General features: G+C 48.5%; 1 protein-coding gene across 1 annotated transcript in view; it reads right to left on the reverse strand.

The window, feature by feature from the left end:
- The window catches only part of cubn (cubilin), an 80,760-nt gene extending 78,541 nt beyond the window's left edge, over positions 1-2,219 (reverse strand). Inside the window, exons 1-3 of the mRNA XM_023950080.1 lie at positions 1,968-2,219; positions 1,008-1,185; positions 769-898 (exon numbers count right to left, since the gene is read on the reverse strand). Of these exons, the coding sequence (XP_023805848.1) occupies positions 769-898; positions 1,008-1,096 (219 nt within the window). The 5' untranslated portion in view covers positions 1,097-1,185; positions 1,968-2,219. The remainder of the gene's footprint in view (positions 1-768; positions 899-1,007; positions 1,186-1,967) is intronic.
- Between the last annotated feature and the right edge of the window lie 7,837 nt (positions 2,220-10,056).

Genomic DNA, 10,056 nt, shown 5'->3' on the forward strand with positions numbered 1-10,056 from the left:
ATCACACAAAGATTAAGCTGTGACGTCAGCCTATAAACTTTCCACAGGAGCAACTCAGCCATAAATTCATAAATCTAACTAAAATAAATCTTTTCTAACAGAATATCGTTTTGAAAAGATCCCAAATGTCTTTCTTTTTTTTGTTTTGGCCAATAGAAAAGTAAAATAGCCACGTCTCCTGAGCCTCAGGTTGCAGACCCTTGTAATGGATGAAGACTCTTGATTGGAAGGAAGTCCGACCAATCAGCATGAACCCTCTTGGGTTTTGGATTGGCTGATTTGCTGGCACACATGCAGCGCTGAGCTGAGAACGCAAAAACTAAGCTTGAGAGACCTAAGATTGAAGAGAAGTGTTTCTGAAAACAGTTCAGTGAAATAACCAGGCTTATGAATGGGAACACGTCTAAGAAGGAGGTTTTCAGTCAGTGAACTTCCTGTTTCACTGAGAGCTGTGCGAGGGACTCCACTTTAAAAATCTAGTCCTTCCACCTGTTTGTCACCTGTCAAGCCAAATGAATTCTTGAGCTTGAATGTTTCGCTAAGACAGAACCTGTTCGGATCAAAGATTTATTATGACTAACAGTTTTCGGTTGCTTTATGCCATTTTTATTTTCCCTGACACTCAGTCTAAGAGAAAATGTTGTCTTGTTTCAGTTTGCCGGTGATGATGAAGTAGTTCCTCTTCTGTCACACAGCCTGTCACTGAGGGAGTTCACCCTGTGCTGTAGCGTGTAGCTCACAGACGGCCAGCGTCTATGCTGAGCTCACCTGGATCAGAAGCTGGCTGAGGTCCTCGTCTCCCACCTTAACCCGGCCTGACCCAGACGCCTGGAAGCGGATGTCTTTGCTATCTCCAGTGGTGAAGACGAGGTGACCATTGTCTGCCAGTATCCGAGGTCTGCATGCACAGACAGCCAGGATTAGACACCCGACATCCCCTCCAATGTATAACTTCTACCAACCGGGGCTGCAACAAAGCATCATGGATGTTCCATCAAACCACTCACTGATTTGTGGGGGTAGTTTCCTTCAGCTCCCCCTGCAGTCCCACCAGGAGGAAGAGGAGGCTGTATAAGACCTTCAGCATCCCAGCCATGGAGGGCAGCTGTCTTCCTGGACGTCTGATCCACTATTCTGGGGTTTTCCAACCTGCTGCGCTCTAATAGGCACTGCTGAGACTTTGACCTGCGAGCACAACCATAAAGAGGATGAGAAGTACCAAGGCATGGGTTTATTGTGGTTTACTGGGGTTAAATGAGTTTTGTTGCTGAGTGAGGATGCCCCTCATATGACTAAAGAAATGAGTAACCTGTTCCGTGTGACCCTGTGCTAATGTTAACCTACCACTAAAGGTGACAATACTAACAAAAGCACAGACATCCTAGAAGATCAAATGTGAATACTTTTCAAACTGATGAGTACCTCTCTGGCTCTCTGCATGGGGAGTCACCAAAAACTGCTTCCTTCCAGCACACGTGCTTTACCTCTTGTGTCTTGGCATGACGTTTTTTATGTTCCCATCAAGTTATGCAGGAACTACAGTAGCATTGCCTGTTCAAGAACTTGACAACAATGCAAGTTTGACTCCTTGGATTTGTCCAGTTTCCTTCCATAACGAGTTGGACTTGAACTCATAGTGCTCTAGTCCAGAGCATGCTTTCTACACGATGGTGTTTTTGAATTTTCAGTGTTCATTCATCTATTTTTCCATTCATTAAAGACCAAGTTAAATGAATCATATTAGTGTCAAAGATTTTTCTATTTTTCGGTGGCTTGTCTTGATTTTAGTGCACGTCCACAACTAAAGCCGATTTCTAAGTTATCTGATATTAAAGTGAGGAAAAAAACCCTAAAGTGCTAAAACACTGAAACTTTGTTGACAAAAGTTCAAACTGAATGAACTTTTTAACTCACTTTTCTCCTCTTTTGATGGCTTTTGTTAAGGACATTCAGCGTGTGAAACAAACCTCTGACTGCTTTGTGCTTGGGCTTGTGCCGACGCCATGACACGCCAGTACGCCAGTCGAGTTGACTCCCAGTCTGAAACGTTGAGAGCGGGACACGAGACAAAGAATGAATCCAGATTAAAGAACTGCATTCTTCACCTCCTCTCTGCTGTGTGTCATTCCATAAAAGTTAAAGGCCATTCAGTCCCCTCCACAATATAGCAATACTGCTCATTCTTACTGTTCCCAAAGCCAAAAAATAAGGAAGTGGCCATTTATACTTACAGGTCCAGCTGTAACTGTCATGGCCTGTCAGTTACTCCCTCCTCCCCCCTCCTTCCTCTGTTGGACGCGACCAGCTGGATCCACTCACCTCATCATCACCTGCCTTCATAAACTCCTCCAGGATAATCAGCCGGTGCCAGTTCGTTGTTCCTCCTATGGACGTTAACTTTCTGGATCCTCACCTGGTCGCAGTCCTCCTACGCTGCAGTCACGCCGAACCCAGAAACCTCCTGCCAGCCGCCTCGTCTCGCCTTGGTTCAAGCTCCGCCCACGCCGTCTCAAGAAGCCTCCAGCCAGCGCCTCGCCTCGTCGTGGTTCAAGCCTCGCTCCCACCGCTGTTTCCCCTCAAGGAGATTCCAGTTCAAGATTCCTCCAGCCTGCTCACGCTCACTCTTCCTGGAAGGAAGTTCTGTCAAGTTCTGGTTTATATTAAACCATTGAATTCTTACCGTTGTGTCAGTCGCCTTCCGGGTTCCAGCATCTGGGTCATTTTTGAACTCACGTTCTAATCATGACAGAACGAACTGGCCAAACACCTGACCCAGCTGACCCGGAGGGACTTCGTCACGCCATAGCCTTCCAAGGTAACTTGTTGAATCGCCAAGCTGACGCTTTGACGCAAATGTCTTCTGCCCAGCAGGAACTATTTCGCCGTCTCGACGGCATAACGCAATCGCTAATGGAACTGACCGGGCAACCCACTAACCTCGCCTCCGGAGCCGCTTCCACTGTTTCCGGCAACAGTGCCACTTCCGCTTCCCAGTTTACCCCGGAAAACGTTCGTCTACAGCCGGAACCCTTTTTCGGGGATGTTTCTGCCTGTGGAGGGTTCCTACTACAATGTGACCTGATTTTCCAACAAGCCCCCAGGTATTATCAAGCCGACCACGCTCGCATTTCTCTCATTGTAAATTCTCTCCGCAGTAAGGCGCTACAATGGGCTCAAGCATTCCTAGCTGCTCATCCCATCACGCATCTTCCATTCAATCGCTTCCTGGGAGAATTCCGCCTCGTCTTCGACCAACCCCGAAAGCAGGAAGAAGCCACCCGGCGGTTGCTAAGTCTCAAACAAGGCAACCGTCCGGTAAGCGAACACCTCATAGACTTTCGAATTCTTGCCGTCGAGGCCGGATGGCCGGATCCCGCGCTCAAGGGAATTTTTTACCAGTCTTTGAATGAGCGCATTAAAGATCACCTTTGTACCCAGCCTGAAACGGACACTTTTGAGGACCTCGTCACGGCCGCTCTAAGGTCGGACCTCCGCCTCCGGGAACGCCAAACGGAGCAGAAAAGTAAGCCGCCGTCGACTCATGTCAATCCTGTTCGCCCCTTACCTCTGGTAGCTCCTGCTAACCCTGCGTCACTTTCGGTTAGATTCGAAGAACCCATGCAAATTGGTCACTCAAAGCTCTCTTTCGAAGAGAGAAAGAAACGTCGTGATGAGGGATTATGTTTTTACTGTGGGCAGGCGGGTCATCAGGTCTCACAGTGCGCGGTTCGTTTAAACCCCCGAACCCCCCGTTAAATGACAGGCCACGGGGGGGTATTCCAGAAACTTCTCATGTTCCCAAGTTTCTGTATGTTCCTGTCAAAATCTGCAACCAAAGCAAAATATTAGAAACTAAAGCACTTATTGACTCAGGGGCCGAACATAGTTTAATGGATCAAAGTCTCGTTCATGAACTCTCTCTCCCTGTCGAAGTTCTCGATTCTGCGGTTAAGGCAGCAGGGTTGGGGGGTAAACAACTGTCACGCATCACCAGACGCACCGGTCCGGTTCTCGTTTTCACCTCCGGTAACCATCGGGAGTACCATCACTTTTTCATCACTCAATGTCCGCAAACACCCTTAATCCTCGGGTTTTCTTGGCTCCAAAAGCATAACCCCTGTCTAGATTGGGGGACCTCCCGCGTCATCAACTGGAGCACCTTCTGTATGGCTAATTGCCTGCAGTCGGCCGTTCCCCACACCAAATTACCTGACCCGGGGTCTTGTAAAGAAATCGATCTCTCGAACATACCTACCTGTTACCATGACCTTCGTTCCGTTTTCTGCAAATCCAGGGCTAGTGCCTTACCTCCACATCGTCCTTACGACTGCGCCATCGAATTACTTAATGGAGCTCCTCTCCCTAAGAGCAAACTGTACAATCTTTCGGGTCCGGAAAAGAGCTCCATGGAGGCTTATATTCAGGAGGCACTATCACTGGGTCATATACGTCCTTCTTCTTCCCCGGTCGCTGCAGGGTTCTTTTTTGTGGAGAAGAAGGATAAAACGTTGCGTCCATGTATCGACTTTAGAGAGTTGAACCAGATCACGGTTAAAGATAAGTATTCTTTACCATTACTTGAGTCAGTTTTCAACTCTGTTCAACAAGCTAAGATTTTCACTAAGCTAGATCTCAGGAACGCTTATCACCTGGTACGCATGCGCGAAGGCGATGAGTGGAAAACGGCTTTCAACACCCCGTTGGGCCACTTTGAATATCTCGTCATGCCGTTTGGTCTCACCAACGCTCCAGCGGTGTTCCAGCGTCTGGTGAATGACGTTCTTAGGGATTTTTTGAACCGATTTGTATTTGTGTATCTCGACGACATTCTGGTCTTTTCCGCCGACGAGACCCAACACGAACATCACGTCCGTCTGGTCCTAGAACGCCTTCTTGCCAACCAGTTATTCGTCAAGGCCGAGAAGTGTGCTTTTCACGTTTCATCCGTTCCCTTTCTGGGTTATATCATTGAGGCGGGTAATATTCGCCCCGACTCCGCCAAAATCGAGGCCGTCGTACAGTGGGAGACACCTCAATCCCGTAAGAAGCTTCAACAGTTCTTAGGGTTCTCCAATTTCTACCGCCGTTTCATTCGGAACTATAGTACCATTGCTGCTCCCCTCACGCGGCTTACTTCCACCAACCGCCCCTTCATCTGGGACTCTGCCGCTGATGCCGCTTTCAAACGGCTAAAAACCCTTTTTGTTTCTGCTCCCATCCTCATTCAACCCGATGTGACCAAACAATTTATCGTGGAAGTTGACGCCTCTGATTCTGGAGTGGGAGCAGTATTATCCCAACGCGAGGACAGTTCCGGGAAGCTCAAACCATGCGCCTTTTTTTCTCGCAAGTTGAGCCCGACTGAACAGAACTACGATGTGGGTAATCGTGAACTATTGGCAATCAAACTCGCGTTGGATGAATGGCGCCACTGGCTGGAGGGGGCGGAACAACAATTCATTATCTGGACCGACCACAAAAACTTGGCCTACCTACGCGGTGCCATATCATATTACCTACGTCTTGTTTTGTTGGAAATATCACTTGGGAGATCGAGACCAAGGTGCAGCAGGCCCAGAATGAGATCCCCGCCGGAGCTGCCAATCCACCTGGCACCCTCTACGTTCCAGACTCCCTCAGGTCCGAGGTCCTCGCCTGGGGCCACACCTCCCGTATCGCCTGTCACGGTGGTGTCTATCGCACTATTCGGCTCATCAAGCGTCGCTTTTTCTGGCCCTCCTTAGAACGCGACGTAAAGGAATACATTGCGGCCTGCACCACATGTGCCCGCTCCAAGACCTCCAACCGACCTCCCTCTGGTCTTTTGCAACCCCTGCCTGTTCCTAGCCGTCCCTGGTCCCACATTGCTGTGGACTTTATCACAGGGTTACCACCCTCTCATGGTCACTCAGTCATACTCACTGTCATTGATCGTTTCTCCAAGGCCGCCCAGTTCATCCCTCTCCCTCAGTTGCCTTCCGCTTCCGAGACAGCTGACGTCCTTGTCAATAATGTTTTCAGACACCATGGTATACCTTGTGACATTGTCTCTGATCGTGGTCCCCAGTTCACGTCCCAGGTTTGGAAAGCCTTTTGCTCTGCCCTGGGGGCCACGGTCAGTTTGACCTCCGGTTACCACCCTCAGGCTAACGGTCAAGCGGAGCGGGCCAATCAAGAGCTGGAGGCCGCTCTCAGGTGCCTGGCGTCTCAGAACCAATCTGACTGGTCTAAGTATCTGGTTTGGGCAGAATATGCCCACAACAACCACTCCTCCACTGCCACGGGCATGTCCCCTTTTGACGCCTCTCTGGGTTACTCACCCCCCCTGTTTCCTTCCCAGGAATTGGATCTGGCGGTGCCCTCGGTCCAACTCCACCTTCAGCGTTGTCGGGACATCTGGCTACAGACCAGGGCCGCTCTTCTCCGGACCGTCGAGGGTAACCGCCAGATAGCCAACCGCCACAGGGGGGTGAGTCCAGAATACCAACCTGGCCAGAAAGTGTGGTTGTCCTCCCGTAACATTCCCATCCAGGCTTCGTCCCGTAAACTGTCTCCTAGGTTTATTGGGCCTTACACCATTGAGCGGGTCGTCAACCCCTCATGTGTTCGACTTCGTCTCCCGGCTGCCCTAAAGATCCACCCGACTTTTCACGTGTCACAGATCAAACCAGTCTCTGAGAGCCCGTTGTGCCCGCCGTCCACTTCCCCACCACCCGCCCGTACCATCGATGGGGCTCCCGCCTTCACGGCCTCGGCGATCTTGGACGTCTGGCGTCGTGGTCGTGGGGTCCAATTTTTGGTGGATTGGGAGGGGTATGGTCCGGAGGAACGTTCGTGGATCTCGCGTTCGCTCATCCTGGACCATACCCTCATCGACGACTTCTATGCTGCCCATCCTGATCGTCGCCCTGAACCGCCTGGTGGCGGTCGTTGAGGGGGGGGTACTGTCATGGCCTGTCAGTTACTCCCTCCTCCCCCCTCCTTCCTCTGTTGGAGGCGACCAGCTGGATCCACTCACCTCATCATCACCTGCCTTCATAAACTCCTCCAGGATCATCAGCCGATGCCAGTTCGTTGTTCCTCCTATGGACGTTAACTTTCTGGATCCTCACCTGGTCGCAGTCCTCCTACGCTGCAGTCACGCCGAACCCAGAAACCTCCTGCCAGCCGCCTCGTCTCGCCTTGGTTCAAGCTCCGCCCACGCCGTCTCAAGAAGCCTCCAGCCAGCGCCTCGCCTCGTCGTGGTTCAAGCCTCGCTCCCACCGCTGTTTCCCCTCAAGGAGATTCCAGTTCAAGATTCCTCCAGCCTGCTCACGCTCACTCTTCCTGGAAGGAAGTTCTGTCAAGTTCTGGTTTATATTAAACCATTGAATTCTTACCGTTGTGTCAGTCTCCTTCCGGGTTCCAGCATCTGGGTCATTTTTGAACTCACGTTCTAATCATGACAGTAACCCTTGTCCTATCCTAGGCACTTTAACATTGGGAGTTGGGTCATCTAGACCCACTAGACAGTGCTCTGAACCTTTTTTCTTCAATGATTGTGATCTTCACTGGTGTCCATGGATTACATGAAATCTTTCCACCTTTGTCATGGTAGGGAGAACACGTCAATGGAAGGGGGGGTCATAGGATGGCACAAGGGTTAAAGACCCCACCTCAGCAGCAGATTGATGAGACTGTCACGGTTTTGGTTCATTCCAGGTTTGAAAGAAATTGAGTCCAATCTCCTACCTTGATTTGGCAACCATTTTTTCTGAAAGGCAAACTTCAGGATGTTTCTCCCCTCATCACTGCAGTGAAACAGGGCCTCCTGGTTCTTCAGCCCCCATCATCCAGAAGCCATGGGCAACACCAAAAAACAAACAGCAAGGATCTCCAGCTCCATTGGCCAGCCCTGATCAGGGAGCAAAAGACATTTGATAGGACTAATATTTTCCAAACACTCATTTCAAATCTGGTAACAGTTCATTTAGATGAACTTTATTTTTCAGTCACACTATTAAATTTAATTTAAATGCATGTAAAAAAAACTCACCCAGGGAGTGAGTTGGTGTAGAACCGCCACTGATTTTACCATTTTATTACAATGAAAGGCTTATTAATATTCAGGTAGAGTCTTTTTCTAAGTCATACTAAAAAAAAAGAAAATGTGTTTTGTTACAATTTCGCAATACGTATCATATCATTGGACGTGTATCGGGACACGTACCGTATCGTATCTTTATAGGGTCTTGCCCCGCTGTACCTCTCTGAGCTTCTCTCTCCCTATTCGCCAGCCCGGTGCCTCAGATCAGCTGATCAGCTGCTTCTGGAGGTACCGAGGTCCAGATGAAGCTCAGAGGGGACAGAGCTTTTGCTGTTGCTGCTCCAAAGCTGTGGAATACTTTGCCGCTGGCCATTAGAGAAGCCCCTTCACTGTCCATTTTTAAAACCCGTTTAAAAACCCATTTTTATGCCTTGGCTTTTAACCCAACATGAGACCACTGTTTTTCTAACTGTTTTCTATAGTCTTATCTCCCTCTGTGTTTTTAACATGTTTTAATGTTTGTCTCTTACTATTGTGTTCAGCACTTTGTCTCAACTACTGTTGTATGAAAGTGCTATATAAATAAAGTTGAGTTGAGTTGAGTTGAGTATCGCCGTTACACACCCCTAATAAATAGTTTAAGTAAAAAAATAAAGTTGTAAAAGTTCTACAATGTTTTTAAAACTCCTCCTTATACTAATACTTGTTCCCAGTTATCATTCATTTGTGAATGAATTACCGGTTGCTGTACGTTTTATCATGAATGCATAAATGACATAATAATCAGCACTGCATTTCTTCAATGAGTTTGGCTTTTCTTCCATCATAGCACAGCTGATGACGCAGCCAAGATCCCGGCGGAGAAGCATAGACTGATCCCAGTATTCCCGTGTTCCAGGAGGTTAGGGACCAAAGACAGCCGCAAATACAGAGGACCACCCCTCATCACCCGGCCAAAGAATGTCCGCCACCGATCCTCACTCATCAAAAAACCCTTCTGAAACATTTCTGAGGCTTTCAAAACATTCAAGAACAATGGAAGATTGCTCAACATCAAGAGTTTTCTTCATGATGAGCCAGAGGAGTGGAAAAAAAAATCTGCAAATGTTGAAACGCAAATAAGCGGATGAACACTGTATTATGTTTGTTTGTGTTTCAACATTTGGTTCAGCCAATACTGTTTATTCCCACCGGGCCCTGAAGTACACACGGGAAGTCGGATAAGTGACATAATTATCTACGAAGGTGGTGTGAGTGGAACGCCAGAAGTGGATGAAGTTATGCTGTATGTTGCAGTTGGTTAGTAAAATGGTCTTAGATCATAGCACGTCGTTGTCTGTACAACAGAAGAAGATGACAGAGTAAAGCTGGACTCCAACAAACAACATGGACGTGGCTGGACTTCCCTCACTGCATTTGGACTGGGATATGAGCAACTTACCTGGAGGATGGAGGAAATTCAAGCTGCATGTGGGTTTAATGTTTTCCGGACCGTTAAAGAGGAAAGTGAGAGGTTGAAAAGTGCAGCTACCTTCTCCTTTGGGTCAGGGATAAAGGCCGGGACCTCTTGACGCATACGTAAGACACAAACATTTTATTTTTGCTCGCTACAAGTTTCATGAGAAAGGGCAAGGAGTCAGTGAGCTTTTTCAACAGTTTGCAAAAGATTGAAGGCTGCTTGTCACAGACTGAAACCATGCTGACAGGGAAGAAATGATCAGAGTGTTCAGCATTTACTCGCCCAGAGTGAGAGAAAACTGGGCGTCTGTTCTGACTTAGCGCTAGAAAAGGCTATTGACATTGCCGGATCACACGAAATTGCTCAAGCACAGCTCAAAACATTGGCTGGTGGCAACAATGGGCCCCTTGAACAGAATGTTGACTCCATTAAACGGCATTCATCTAACAACATCCTGGAAAGAGCGCCAAAATAGATCAAATAGAAACACCATCCGGACAACAGAGGGCGGGAATGAGCGAGTGGAAACCATGAAAACCTCTTCCTACTGTGGAGACAGGATGCATGGCGT

The sequence above is a fragment of the Oryzias latipes genome, chromosome 20 (assembly GCF_002234675.1).
Source record: "Oryzias latipes chromosome 20, ASM223467v1".
In the NCBI taxonomy this organism is placed as follows: domain Eukaryota; kingdom Metazoa; phylum Chordata; class Actinopteri; order Beloniformes; family Adrianichthyidae; genus Oryzias; species Oryzias latipes.